Source organism: Bos grunniens, chromosome 26 (assembly GCF_055505025.1).
Source record: "Bos grunniens cultivar Pamir isolate PY7600 chromosome 26, Bosgru_T2T1.0, whole genome shotgun sequence".
Lineage (NCBI taxonomy): Eukaryota > Metazoa > Chordata > Mammalia > Artiodactyla > Bovidae > Bos > Bos grunniens.
Window position 1 is genome coordinate 18431172 of NC_141190.1, and position 14955 is coordinate 18446126.

The 14955-nt window shown below is 47.7% G+C and overlaps 1 protein-coding gene across 1 annotated transcript in view; it reads right to left on the reverse strand.

Moving 5' to 3' along the window:
- The window catches only part of SLIT1 (slit guidance ligand 1), a 172803-nt gene that overhangs the window by 10802 nt on the left and 147046 nt on the right, over nucleotides 1-14955 (reverse strand). The window contains exons 26-28 of the mRNA XM_086379367.1: nucleotides 7275-7438; nucleotides 3642-3766; nucleotides 3264-3361 (exon numbers count right to left, since the gene is read on the reverse strand). Of these exons, the coding sequence (XP_086235493.1) occupies nucleotides 3264-3361; nucleotides 3642-3766; nucleotides 7275-7438 (387 nt within the window). The remainder of the gene's footprint in view (nucleotides 1-3263; nucleotides 3362-3641; nucleotides 3767-7274; nucleotides 7439-14955) is intronic.

The following is a 14955-nucleotide window of genomic DNA, read 5'->3' on the forward strand; positions in this document are numbered from 1 at the left end:
ACAGCCAGGGTGACAGCCTTCCTGAGGCACTGGTGTAAGCCTGTGGCCAGTAGTCAAGAGTATCAACCCAGAGTTTCGGTCCCTACTCTGGATCAGGCCCTTGTTAGGTGCTGAGGGTCAGAGGTGACCAAGACCAGCCCTGTGCTCATGAGATCACTCAGTCTAGTGGGGGTGATGACAGGGAGACTGGCGACCAAAGGAGAGACTGAGGACCAGGATGGTGCAAAACTGATGCTGGAGAAGGTGGACAAAGGGGCAGAGGTCACCTAGCTCCTCCCTGGGGGGAGTGGTCAGGGCAGGCTTCCTGGAGGAGGTGGTGAGTTAGCTAAGGACTCTGACAGGGGAGAACAGGAAGGAGAGGGAAGGCAGTGGGGGTAAAAGCCTTGGGGAGAGAGAGCCTTACAGTCCACCCCCAGTTTATATAGTTCAGGACTTGAGGAGCACATTTTTCAGGGATGGGGTAAGAAGAGGGCTGGGGGGTAAGCAGGAGTCCTGGATATCAGTCATCTTCAAACTGGGGTACACTCCCCCCCTGGGGCAACTGTGATTTTCCAAAGGATTTGCGGGTCACAGAGGGCTGAGCAATTAATTTCCACAGCTTCAAGTTCTGCACGAACTCCTCCCTTAACTGACCTGCCCCAGAGCTCCTGAAAGGTGCACAGGTACCTATCCCGGCCTGAGTCAAGGTGGGCCATGCCTGGGGCCTAAGATCCTCTGGTGCCAAATAAAGGGACAGTTAGGGATACTGATGTTTCCAAAATGAAGGAACAAATGCTTTTGCAAGTCAAGAGGTTTCCAGTTCTGTGCATTAAAAAGTAATTGAAGGAAGACCTCATGGAACTATGAGCAGATAGAGCATTAAAAATAATTTTTGATGACCGATCACTCTGGGTTTTTGATGTATTAACTTGGAAGGGTTTCAAGTAACTGAGAGACATGACTATAATAAAACTCTTAATCCCACTGGTTTATTTATGTGAACGAACATTCTCAGCATTTATAGCCATATATATATAGAGAGAGAGAGAGCGGGGGCTGCTATATATGTATTTTAAAAAGGAGTAGATTGGCTGCTAAGCCCTCTGATATTCCATAATATTCATGTCTGGACATAGGAACCAATTAGGAGGAGAAAAGGAAGCCCATCCATACACAAAGCTCCATCTATCTCATTAAGAGATATAGTCTAATAAAATGTTACTTTTATGTGTAATAATTATCAATCAAATTTTGGAAAACAGTTATGTTGTTCTAATCAACTGTATATTATTGATCATTATAATGATAATGCAAAAGAAACTTTCATCAGAGGTTTATGGGGACAAGAAAGAAGTGAAAAAATTTTCCATTTAAACTTATATACCCATGTTGGGGCAGGAAGGTATGACAGGGTGCTGAAGAAAAGCCTCTCTAACATGAAAACATATTACAGTAGAAGAAAAAGTCAGGGAGGGTGGCGGTGAGGGGAATAAAATAGAAATACTAGTTTGAGAAGAAACACAAATGACATGAGACGTTGCAGCTTGCTCAAGAGGAGCTCCTTCGTGTGATTTTAAAGTCACATGTATGCCTGTGGCGGATTCATTTTCATATTTGGCAAAACTAATACAATTATGTAAAGTTTAAAAATAAAATAAAATTTAAAAGAAAAAAAAAGAGATGGGCAGTCACAGAATATAAAAAAAATAAATAAATAAAGTGATTTTTCACTGAAGAATGAGAAAAGAGTGATTTAAAGGATGATAGCTTTATTTTTAAGTGTTAATAATGTGTGCAGTATCCTGGAAATGACCTTCTTTGCAATGAAAAATTAAATTTACCATGAAAAATTTTAGCTGTCACTTAAGAATGCGTGAAGCAGTTTGTAATTTAAAAAAAATCTGTTTGGGGGAGCAGGTATGTGAACAAAAAGGTGTGAAGCCTGTTTCAGGGTGTGTCCTGGAATTTCATTCCCCCTGCAAGATTGCACGGGACACCAGAGAGGTCTGAAGCGGGTTAAGGGGATCTCAGCTAAGTCCCCTCCAGTAGGGCTGGGGATGGATAACAGAGGAGACCCTTGTAAGTCTCAGGGTTGCGAGGTAACTCAGGGAGGCACCCCCTTTCTACCAAAAGAACCCTTCCCACAGCTCCCCACAGTCTGTAGGAATGCCAAGTGTGAGGGGCTACCCTCACAGCTGCACCCCTCCTCCATAGACATGCCCCCAGTAGCCTAGCCAATGAGGTGGGGGCTTTGATGGAGCTTCTGCCAAGCCCAGAGGAGGTCAGAGCCTATTGTAAGGATGCTGTTTCCAAGGCGACACCTGCCACGAGGTCATTTAGTGTTTTCATTTTTACATCTGGTAATTTGGGTTTGCAGAGACAGGCTGACCATTCCTGCCAGTGGACTTGACATCATTTTCTGAAGAGTCAGTTTGCTCAGCTGGCAAATTACTTTCAGCAACTAAATTCTGTGTGCTTCTTAGAAAAACTCTGGGTACAGGAGAACTCTGGGAAGATGGGGGGCTCGAGAGACTCTGGAGGAGCAGGGTGAGTGGGGGGCTCGCGTGGCGATGTCAGCACTGGGAGGACTTGCAGGATGAGCTGTGGAGGATCTGGGTGAGGTCCAGCCCTTCACTGAGCAGTGGGGAACCTGTGCCCATGGTGCGCGCAGAGTGACCCACGAGCTGGTGGGGGAGACCCCGGAGGGTGGGACCAGGACTTGCTCCCACCTGTGGGCAGGCTTCCCCAGCCCTTCCGGGGGGCTCAGGTGGAGGTATGGTCCTGAGGAGCTGGCTCAGGGCCCTCCCTTCAGACACCGTTGGCCCAACAAGCAGGTGTTTGGCTTCAGCTGGAGGTTAATAGAAATGATAGGAGTTTAAAATGTCCCCAACTGCCTCTTGGCACTGCCAGTGCATATGCCCTAGGTAACAGTTCCCAGTGCCATTGGAGGACTTGCCTGGCACCTGGCAAGAGCAGGGAGAAGCCTGGAGCAGGAGCTCTAAGCCCAACCCCGACCCAGCCTGCTGGGTGACCTGGTCATCCCCCAGAGTCTCTGTGCTTCCACTGTCTGTGAGCGTCGGGGGCTTGGCCTGTGGGGGCGAGGGGATGGTGTGTGGAGAGGCCTCTGGCTGTGATCTGGAGTGAATGACTGCTCCCCCTGAGCCTGTCCCCCCATCTCCCAGACTGCAAGGGCCCTGGGCCATCCCATTCAGAGGAAGAAGGCTCCGAGGTCGGACCCATCAACACCCTGCCCACCAGGGTCTAGCCCCGGACAAGTAACTCACGTGAAGCCAGCATCCTCGCCCTCCTGTGAGCGGCAGGTCCCACCATTTCCACAGGGGCTGCTGGAACAGCTGTCCAGGGACACCTCACAGTCTCGGCCCTGGGGAGGAAGACAGTGATTGAGGGGGGGCACCCCAGGGAGACCCAGGGGCCAATGAGTCAGCAGAGCCAGCCAGCCCCCTCAGCAACTCAGCCTTCCTGTCCCGGGAGTTACTTGTGTACTCATGCACGTGTCAGGTCATGATGACACACTCACTTGGGCTCCTGCTCTGAGCCAGGAGCCGCCCTGGCCCCTGTGGGCTGACCAACAGGACAGCCCCAAGCCTGCCATACCGCGCCCTCGAGCAGACCCCCAGCCTCCGACTTCAGCCCGCACGCACCTTGTAGCCGCTGGGGCAGGCACACCTGTACCCCACAAGGGGGTCATTGCGGCAGGTACCCTGGTTCTGGCATGGGCTGGACAAGCAGGGGTCACACTTGGCCTGGACAGTCAGGGTGGGGGTACCTAAGGCAAAGGGGAGCGTTAGTGCAGTGGGGAGGCAGGGGAACAGGGCTGGGCAGAACCCCACGCCCCGGCCCCGGCATCCTGGCATGCAGGGACGCATGGTGGGAGCCCTCTCCCCAAGGTTCTTGCCTCTCCCTGTATTTCCTCTGGATCACGCTCACCCTCCCTCACATCCACCTCTCCAGACTCCGGACCCTCCTCTGTAAAAACAGAGTTAAAAACCCCCCTCATGGGGCTGGAAGGACTAAATGAGATAATCCCAAAAAAGTGTTTCGCAGGCGGGTGTTGGATAGTAAGGAGCTCCCACGTGGCGGGCAGAGCAGGGGCATCGGTGTGAGAATGTCATGGTCACGATCATAGAAATCAGCTGAGGTTTTCTCCATCCCCTCATACCCTTCCACAGCAACCACCTCAGCCCAGTCACTTGCTGGCCTGGACAGCAAAGGTGGCCACTCCAGCAGAGAAGAGATCTGGCTCTGAGAGGAGGCCACGCTTAGGAGGAAAAATGTCCATCGCCTAGAACTTGTTTCTCTCCAAGGCTGAACAGGGAAAGACCCTTTCCTGTCTCCTCTCTGGCCGCAGGCATGACCTTCTCCAGCCCCTTCAGGACTCACTGGTGGTGAAGGGCTTGAAGGTGGGTGAGGAGCCAGCAGCCAGAGCTGGGCCCCTATGAAGAGCATGAGGACCTCACAAGAATAAATAGTAAGACCAGCCAGTTAAGTTAGGTTTCCACTTCAGAGGGGCTTCCCTCATAGCTCCATTGGTAAAGAATCTGCCTGCAGTGCAGGAGACCCTGGTTTGATCCCTGGGTCGGGAAGATCCCCTGGAGAAGGGATAGGCTACCTACACCAGTATTGTTGGGCTTCCCTTGTGGCTCAGCTGGTAAAGAATCCACCTGCAATGCAGGAGACCTGGGTTCGATCCCTGGGTTGGGAAGATCCCCTGGAGAAGGGAAAAGCTACCCACTCCAGTATCCTGGCCTGGAGAATTCCATGGACTGTATACTCAAAGGGGTCGCAAAGAGTTGGACACGACTGAGCAACTTTCATTCACTCACTCACTCTATTTCAGACTCTTTCTAGAAGTAGAGAAACATTAGTTCCACTGAAAATGCATGAGTTTGACTAGAAGGAGAAACACTTTCTGGTAATAACTGCAGGGGAATCCTCATGGGTTACAGGTGGGGCTCTGTTTCTTGATCCAGGTGCTAGATACCTCAGACAGTCAGTTTAGTCGCTCAATCGTGTCTGACTCTTTGTGACCCCATGGACTGCAGCACACCAGGCTTCCTTGTCAATCACCAGTTCCCAGAGCCTACTCAAACTCATGTCCATCATGTCGGTGATGCCATCCAACCATCTTATCCTCTGTCGTCCCCTTCTCCTCCTGCCTTCAATCTTTCCCAGAATCAGGGTCTTTTCCAATGAGTTGGTTCTTTGCATCAGGTGGCCAAAGTATTGGAGTTTCAGCTTTGGCATCAATCCTTCCAATGAATATTCAGGACTGATTTCCTTTAGGATGGACTGGTTGGATCTCCTTGCAGTCCAAGGGACTCTGAAGAGTCTTCTCCAACACCACAGTTCAAAAGCATCAATTCTTTGGCGCTCAGCTTTCTTTATAGTCCAACTCTCACATCCATATGTGACTACTGGAAAAACCATAGCTTTGACTATACGGATCTTTGTTGGTAAAGTAATGTCTCTGCTTTTTAATATACCGTCTAGATTGGTCATAGCTTTTCTTCCAAGGAGCAAGCATCTTTTAATTTCATGGCGGCAGTCACCATCTGCAGTGGTTCTGGAGCCCAAAAAATAAAGTCTGTCACTGTTTCCATTGTTTCCCCATCTATTTGCCATGAAGTGATGGGACTGGATGCCATGATCTTAGTTTTCTGAATGTTGAGTTTTAAGCCAACTTTTTCACTCTCCTCTTTCACTTTCATCAAGAGGCTCTTTAGTTCTTCTTTGCTTTCTGCCATAAGGGTGGTATCATCTGTGTATCTGAGGTTGTTGGTATTTCTCTCAGCAATCTTGATTCCAGCCTGTGCTTCATCCAGCCCAGCATTTCGCATGATGTACTCTGCATATAAGTTAAATAAGCAGGGTGACAATATACAGCCTTGACATACTCCTTTTCCGATTTGGAACCAGTCTGTTGTTCCATGTCCAGTTCTAACTCTTACTTCTTGACCTGGATGGGTTCAATTTGTGAAAATTCACTGAGCCTTTCATTAACTATCTGTGTAATTTTCTGTTATGCATGTTGTATTCCAATAAAAAATTTTTTAAAGGAGATTTCTTTTTATATATTATTTATTTACTTTTGGCTCTGTTTTGTCTTCATTGCTACACGGGTTTTTCTCTTATTGCGGCAAGTGAGGGCTACTCTTCCTTGCTGTGTTCAGGCTTCTCGCTGCAGTGGCTTCTCTTGCTGTGGCGCAGGCTCCCGGGCATGCAGGCTTCAGGAGCTGCGGCACGTGGGCTCCGTGCTTGTGGCCCCAGGGCACAGGCTCAGTGGTTGTGGTGCGCGGGCTTAGCTGCTTCGTGCCACGTGGGATCTTCCCAGATCAAGGATCAAACCTGTGTCTCCTACATTCGCAGCTGGATTATTTACTGCTGAGCCACCAGGGAAGCCCCCAGTTAAATTTAAACACACACACACACACACAAACCTCTCATCAGTACCAGTCCCAGACCATTAAATAAATACTGAGCAAATATTTCAACATAAATTGGCCTGCTCCCCACAGCTGCCAGCCAAGCCGCAGACCGGACCCTTCTGAAGTGTTGCTGCTGTGATAGCATCCTGCATGCAGGGTGGCCTGGGGCTTCCTTATTAACCTCTGGCTGTCAGTTTCATTTCTACTGGTGGTCTGTGAGCTTGTGGAGGGCAGGAGCCGTGCCCCACGGCCTCCAGTGCCCTTCTGCAGCTGTACCCCTGCATACAAGCCAAGCCTGGGGCAGCCACTCAGCCACTGCCTTCTGCTCGGCAGGGTTCCCTTGGCCTTCAGTCAATCAGTCAATCAATCCCCGAGCCCGTGTTTACAAATGCCCAGGGTGAGGTGCCTCCAATCACACCAGGCCCTGGATTTCTAGAGATGTCAGGAGGGTAGCAGCTGGGTTCAGTGCCCAGGGGTTTAAGCTAATTGCTGAGCACAATTCCTACCAAAGGGAGGCCTGAGTGCCTGTACTGCTGGGAGGCTTGGAGCTTCCAGAAACACTGCTGCTATTTTTATTTTCCTTACATAACCCAAGGGAGGGATTAGAGCCCTTACGGCCTGAGATCTTCCGCCTGGCTTTTTTTATTTTTTTGCTTGTTGTATGTCAGGACAAGAGGGCAGTCATGCTAATAAGCAGCAGGGGCCACATTCCTGCCATCTGTCCCCCACCCAGCCAGTCACCACAGGGACACAGAAGTGACGGGAAGGTCCTGCCAGGTTGATGGGGAAGCAGGAAGTGGGGGGATGCAACCCCGTACCCGCCATCCCTTCTTGCACTCCTGGGCTCACCTTGGCATTCAAACTTCTTGGCAGGCGTGGTGAGGAGCAGTTTGCCTTCCATGTCCGGGGGCCCGGCACAGCGGGCAATGCCCGGTTCCTTGTAGCCTGTCTTCACCCAGCTGGACAACCAGCGCAGGTGGCAGTCACAGTACAGGGGGTTGGCACCGATGGCCCTGGGTTAGAGAGGAGAGAGGAGCAGACATTACAGCTTCATGGAGTCCTTCACCCATTGGGTACCAGGTATCAGACATTATGCCCGGAGCTGGCAAAACCCTAAAAATCCCCATTCAGTGAGCACTAACCATGTAGCCAGGACAGATTTAAGTACTTTGCACCTGTTATCTCGCTTAGTCCTCATCACACCTTACTAACCCCGTTTTACATGTTGAAACTGAAACTCAGAAGGTGAAGACACTTGCCCAAGATGCACAGAGAAAGGGGGGAGGTAGGATCTGAACTCAGGCTGTTGAGGCCGGAGCCTCTGTCGGCACCGCCTCCAGGGTGTACCAGGGAGAGAGGAACCAGCATTTGCTGCTGTGATGAACCAGCTTCTCCCACGTTAGCGCATCTAGTCCTCTCATCAGCCCCACAGTATAAGCTTTCTCTTCTCCATCTCAAAGATGTGGGAACTGAGCCTCACGTGGAATAAGTCATTTTCCTGCAGTCACACAATCAGTGAAGCACAGCCCCCTGATCCAGACCTAGAGCTGTCTGACTTGAGAGCCTATGTTATTTTTAAAAATATTAATTAAATAATTATTTGACTGCGTGAGGTCTTAGTTGCAGCACTTGGAATCTAGATCCCTGACAAGGGATGGAACCCCGGCCCCCGGCATGGAGAGCAGAGTGTTAGTCACTGGACCACCAGGGAAGCCCCCTCTTTTTTTTATAAGCCTATCCTCTTTAATTTTTCTCTTCATTTTCAATTAAACAAGAAGTGCATAAGCATATTCTCATTGTAAATCATTTTCAGACATGGCGCACAACAGTCTCACTTTAAACGGCATTGTGAATGTCCTCAATACCACTAAATTGTATTCATTAAAATGGTTAATTTTATATTCCTTGAATTTCACCTTGATTTTTTTAAAAGGCACATTCCTGTGTGACTGATGGGAATGCAAGATGGTAGAATTCCAACAGAGGGGTATTGCCTGATACCTAGCTAGCTAGCAATACAGTTGCCTTTTGACCCAGTAACTCTGTTTCTGGCACATCTCACAGATCTGTGCCTGCATAAGTGTGTAAAGGCATCTGTGCAACAGTATTGATCTCAGCATTGTTTGTAATAGACGGGAAGCCTCCCGTGTTCGTCAGTGGGGGAGTGGTTACATAAACTACAATACATCCTCATTACAAAAAAGTCCACTGTCCCTGCCAACCACAGGACCCATGGTCACAAGGTCATCATACTCCATGGGTAGCCTTCCAATCCTTTCCCATATTTACACATACGGTCGGTTCTTCATGAGAGAGAGATTATATCCATCCAGCACACACAGTCACTGAGCAGCCTGCTTCTTGTCACTAAACAGCATGCCTTGGAGACCTCTTCAGGTCAGCTATATGGATCCACCTCATTTTATCAAACTGCTTAAGAGCATCCCAAAGAACGGACACTTCATAGCTTTCACTGCCAGACACTCCAGTTGTTTCCAGCAGCAGTGAACACTTTGTCCATGCCTCTCTGCAAGGAGAGGCCATTTCTCTAGAACAGATGCCTAGAAGGGGGTTCATGTCGCAGAGGAAGGGCACGTAAAATGGTCACAGTGAAGTGAAAGTGAAAGTCGCTCAGTGGTGTCCCACTCCTCGGGACCCCATGGACTACACAGTCCATGGAATTCTCCAGGCCAGAATACTGGAGTGGGTGGCCTTTTCCTTCTCCAGGGCATCTTCCCAACCCAGGAATCAAATCCAGGTCTCCTGCATTGCAGGCAGATTTTTTACCAGCTGAGCCATAAGGGAAGCCCAAGAATACTGGAGTGGGTAGCTTATCCCTTCTCCAGGGGATCCTCCCACCCCAGGAATTGAACCAGGGTCTCCTGCATTGCAGGCAGATTCTTTACCAACTGAGCTAACAGGGAAGCCCAAAATGTTCACAGCCAGCCTCCAAAAAAGGTTGTAACGACTTACACTTGCCGGCAGGGTGAGGGGTGTGCCCGCTCCCTCGCATCCCCACACTGATACTGACACGGGGCACTGCCAACTTCTTAGGCTTTGGCCAGGCTGGTGGGCAAGCTCATAACCCTCTGACTAAACCACAGTGAGAGATTCAGAGATGAACAAGACATGGATTTGGGGGAACAAAGGTTGCCAGTGGTCTTTGAGCCAGCAAACAGAAAAACCAGAGCCTCGTATCTGAAGCTCATTTATATCGACATTATTGTGAAAACATAAGGCTATATACTGTTCAGGAGAATGAGCACATCTATTAAGCACCAAATGGATGCATTGTCGTTTTCCACCCGTGTCTGGGCAACACAGAGGAAGCGGCTCCCCTGGCGATGCGTGGGGTCTGATAAAAGCAGCAGTGACTCTGAGCAGGAATTCCCCCAAATAGCACAGCTGATGACGGCCCTTCCTATAAAGCAGGCTCAACAGTCTTGGACTCTGGCCCCTGGCGCAGCTGCTCACTGCCCGGGTGACCTTGAGCGGCTCACTTAACATCTCTGGGGCTCACTTTATGATTCGATAAAGAGCCTGCAATCTGGAAGGGGGAGAAAGACAAGCACATCGAGCCTGAAATGGGTGCCGAGGGAATAATGCAGCTTGGAAAAAGAAAGCCAGTTCAGCTTTGACGTGTATTTCACTTTTTCTGTTCTGATTTGCTGACAGCATCCATCCTGGCTAATAGGACAAGGCAACACCTTCCTCTTTTCCCTGAACACTGCCAGGGCTTCTCAGAGGTAGAGGAAGTTCAGACACTTCGATTTTCTGAAGCTCCATTGCGTTAAGAAAATAATAATAAAGACTTAGAAAAATAACAGGACTACAAAACAGTGGTATATTTAAAACATCTATATTCACCAGACTGATATTTTTAATATAGTATGAGGTAATGTAATTATGCTATTCAAAAGATAAATATAGAATTTATTGAAAGTATTTTTGCACCACACTGCAGGAGTGTGTTCTGCTAATGAGCCATGAGGAAGTAGAGAGTTTATTCTGAAGGGCTTCTTCTCTCAGTCTTGTAACTCATTTAGAGAAAAAGTCCAAAAGACTAAATCTAAAGCTGTTGTGAATGTGGAGGCCGTTGACACATCTTAGGATGTCACAATTCCCAATTCCTGCATAAATCCTCCCCATAAATGGCAACAAAGTCATGCCCTTTTCAATTCTTCATATATATTATATAATATATATGTATATTATTCTCAATTTTTATATATATTATTCTCTATATTTATATATATTATTCTCTATTTTATATATATATACACAATATAGAGATAATAAAAGCTACCAAAGTCACATACAAAGCTATTGAAAATTAGGCATTCTGGCTTGACCAACACGTTTTACTTGTTGCTATACAGAGCAGATGGTGAGCGACTCCTGATTTCAACATTTCAAGCTTTTATTTCTCCAAACACTATTTTTTTTTTTTTCTGACTACTTTATTAGTTCGAGTAGTTCACTTTCACCTGGAGTCCATTTTTCCCAATAAAATGACTGTGAACTCCCAGGGCGTGGACAGCCACAGGCCCTGCTGAGACCAGTGGGGGGAACAGCCAGGCCACTCATCAATCCAAAAGGACTGTGGAGTCAAGTCCATCCCCCGACAAAAGCATAAACAACCCTGTGCTGTTGATCTTTGGTTTAACTTGGAAATAGTTGAAATAGTAGCTATTTCATCTGTTTGTGCCAAGGCCCGCTGGGCTTCTTCTATTAACATAACCAAGACAGAAATAGACCTCCTATGACAGAGGTGCCAACCATAGAGTTTAGCATAGACTAAACTTTCAAAATCTCTTCACCTGAGCTAGTCCTCCTCCCAGGAAATTTCTTCATGTGCATCCCTGCCTCCTTCTACTGGGATGAAGCTCCATGAGAGCAGCTGTCACCAACCCCACATGGCACCTGAACCAGCAGAACCCCCCCCCCCGTTTGCCGGATGAACCCCTGCCTACAAGCGGGAGAAAAGCACAAACCTCAGTATGAAAGCAAAAGAAACTAAAAAATAAAGGAATCATCTACCACTCCATAAATGTAACTAATTTAATTTTCATCTATTCCTTATATATATATATATATATACACACACACATCACTGAAATCAGAGTATACCATCTTCTTTATTCTGTGTTTTCATTAAATAATAAAGTACAGTATCATAAATACTATAACTAACTACTTGTTATTTTGTCATATGGGCATCCCATGATTTACCTAATCATTTCATATTCACTTTCCACAATGAATTTTTAATGAACTCAGAAGTCTAGTGTTCCCGCAGGTATCAGATTAGGGGCAACAAAATGCCAGATTATAGACATGAAGGATGACATTGGGGAGCCTTGCCACAGGATTTGGCACATAGCGAATATTGGCTGATGGACGGATGGATGGATAGACAAATGCAGGAAAGATGAGTTAACTGTAAATATCCAAGTGGACAGCAGCAGAGATGTGCGGGCAGTGACGAGCGCTCGTAACCATGACAGCCTGATTATGGTATGTAGTTAGAACGCTCGTGGACATGAGAAATAACCTGTGTACAGGCAAGGAAAGAACCCGAAGAGCTGAATGAACTGAGATCCTGCTGCAAGCTGATGGCAAGACAAACACCTAACACCACATCCTGGTTCCTACTCTAAGTTCAAGGGGGTTAACTATGGTGGACCTCACCCCCACACACCCTCAGCCCACCCACCCGCCTTGTGTGTTGCCAGTGAAGAGGAGAGGCCCAGGTCAGAGTCACACTAAGAACAGAGGGCACCTCTGGGAGCCAGGAACACTGGATGCTAACTCTTGGGCAAACCCTGACTTGGGACAGACCCATGGGCACCTCCTTCCCTTCACACGGCCTGTGGTCTTTGTGAAGCCCAGAAAGAATGCAGTGAGTCTGTGCTATCCGTTTCCCATTCCTTGACCCCTTGTACTTGCTCACTTGCAGCTTCTCATGCAGAAGAAATAACAGCTACATGTGTGCACATGCACACATATTCCACTAGCATTAGATGGGCACACGCCTGAACACAAACATACGTACACTTCTCAGGCTGCTGCCGACTCCCATTTGAAACCCTGGGTATAGAGGGAAGAATGTACTGACAAGGTTGCTTCATAATAATGGAAAATTTCTTCCACATAGATGCTATTTTAGGGAGAAATAGGGCAACCAATAAACATATCTAATTGGTAGTGCTAACACCCTGTTCTGCAATTACCACTTCCACTGAGCTCTACCAATTCCACTGAGCTCTACTTACTGTTTTGTGTTTTTTTTCTAACAAGTTAGATCTGGATCTGGCTTCTAGCCTGATATCACTGTTTTCCTAACGTCTGAATTTATAGATAGGCATGGGCTCAAATCTGGCTTTGCAGCTTCAGGTTTTTGTTCACACAAAACATATGTTGTCTTCCTCTTGAATCCCCCTTCCACCTCCCTCCTCACCCCATCCCTCCAGTTGTCACAAAGCACTGGCATTGGGTGTCTTGCATCATATATCAAACTCCCACTGGCTATCTATTTTACATATGGTCATGTGTATGTATTACAAAGCAGAGACATTACTTTGCCAATAAAGAAAGGTCCATCTAGTCAAGGCTATGGTTTTTCCAGAGGTCATGTATGGATGTGAGAGTTGAACTCTAAAGAAAGCCGAGCACTGAAGAATTGATGCTTTTGAACTGTGGTGTTGGAGAAGAGTTTTGAGAGTCCCTTGGACTGCAAGGAGATCCAACCAGTCCATCCTAAAGGAAATCAGTCCCAGGTGTTCATTGGAAGGACTGATGCTGAAGCTGAAACTCCAATACTTTGGCCACCTCATGTGAAGAGCTGACTCATCTGAAAAGACCCTGATGCTGGGAAAGATTGAAGGTGGGAGGAGGAGGGGATGACAAAGGATGAGATGGTTGGATGGCATCACCGATTCAATGGACAGGAGTTTGGGTAAACTCCTGGAGTCAATGATGGATAGGGAGGCCTGGTGTGCTGCAATCCATGGGGTTGCAAAGAATCGGACACGACTGAGCGAATGAACTGAACTGAACTGATGTTTCAATGCTATTCTCTCAAAGATTGTTTGAATCAGTAAATTTCAGTTGAAAATGGAATTGAGAATTTGATATATCATTGCAAAATACATATTTTGTTCTTTCTCTACCCACAAATATGTTACAATGTCTGAATGTTCTTTTTCAACAGGAGAGAGGGGACGTATGTACACCTACAGCCGATTCATATTGATGAATGCAAAACCCATCACAGTATTGTAAAGTAATTACCCTCCAATTAAAATAAATAACCTTTAAAGAGGGAAAAAAATGTTGTTTATTTCCCTTTGGAAAAGCAAAGCCTCTAGATTTTGAGCTGAGGGCAAGATCAGAACATCCTTGGGCATGATTCAGTTTTCACAGCGAAGGAGGAGAGGTAAAGCCCAAGCAAAAGAGATGGGCTTCCCAGGTGATGCTAGCAGTAAAGAACCAGCCTGCCAAAGCAGGAGACAAGAGATACAGTTTGATCCCTGGGTCGGAAGATCCCTTGGAGGACAGCATGGCAACCCGCTCCACTATTCTTGCCTGGAAAATCCCATGGACAGAGGAGCTCGGCAGGTTACAGTCCATAGAGTCACACAGAGTCGGACTTGACTAAAGCGACTTAGCACGCACACACGCAAGCAGACAACACACACGAAGGCGGAAGAGGTGGGCCAGATGCTTGAAAAGGCCTTTCCTGGCCAGGGGGAGAGCTGGAGCAGACGGTCAGCACAGCCCAGGGGTAAGCAAGGGAGAGGACAGCAGCAGGGGCCCAGAGCAGCAGCAGGCCTGGCCCATCAAAGACACACACGTGAACTCTCTAGAGAGAAGCATTACCTATGTAGGCCCTCAGAATTCCTAACATCAGCAAACAATGAGCTCACAACCAAAAATTGCTAAACTTAGATACAATCAAGGCCCTGTGAGTGGCAGTCATCAAGAAGAATGAACAACACGACCCCTGCCTGGTCTTCGTCCAGAGCCACTGTCTCCAGCCAGGCTCCCTCCTGACTCTTCCCATCCCATCCAGCTTCCATATGTCACCATGGCTTTCCAGGAGTTTTCACAACTTAATTCTTCCTTGATTCGCTTCTATCTACAGAACAAAACTCAAACTCCTCAGCATAGAGACCTTTTACAACAGAATGGCAGTGTCCGTTTCTACACTCCTGTCTTCCTACCCCAAATTTCTTACCTAACACAACTCCCTATATCCACATATTACACACACAGTAAGCGTGTGTGTGTGTGTTCATTCAGTCATGTCTGATTCTTGGTGATTCTATGGACTGTAGCTCACCAGGCTCCTCTGTCCATGGGATTCTCCAGGCAACAATACTGGAGTGGGTTGCCATGCCCTCCTCCAGGGGATCTTCCCAACCCAATAACTGAACCTGCATCTCCTACACTGCAGGTGGATTCTTCACCCCCACTGAGCCACCTGGGAAGCACACTGGACAGTATAGCCTCCCTGAATATTTCATTC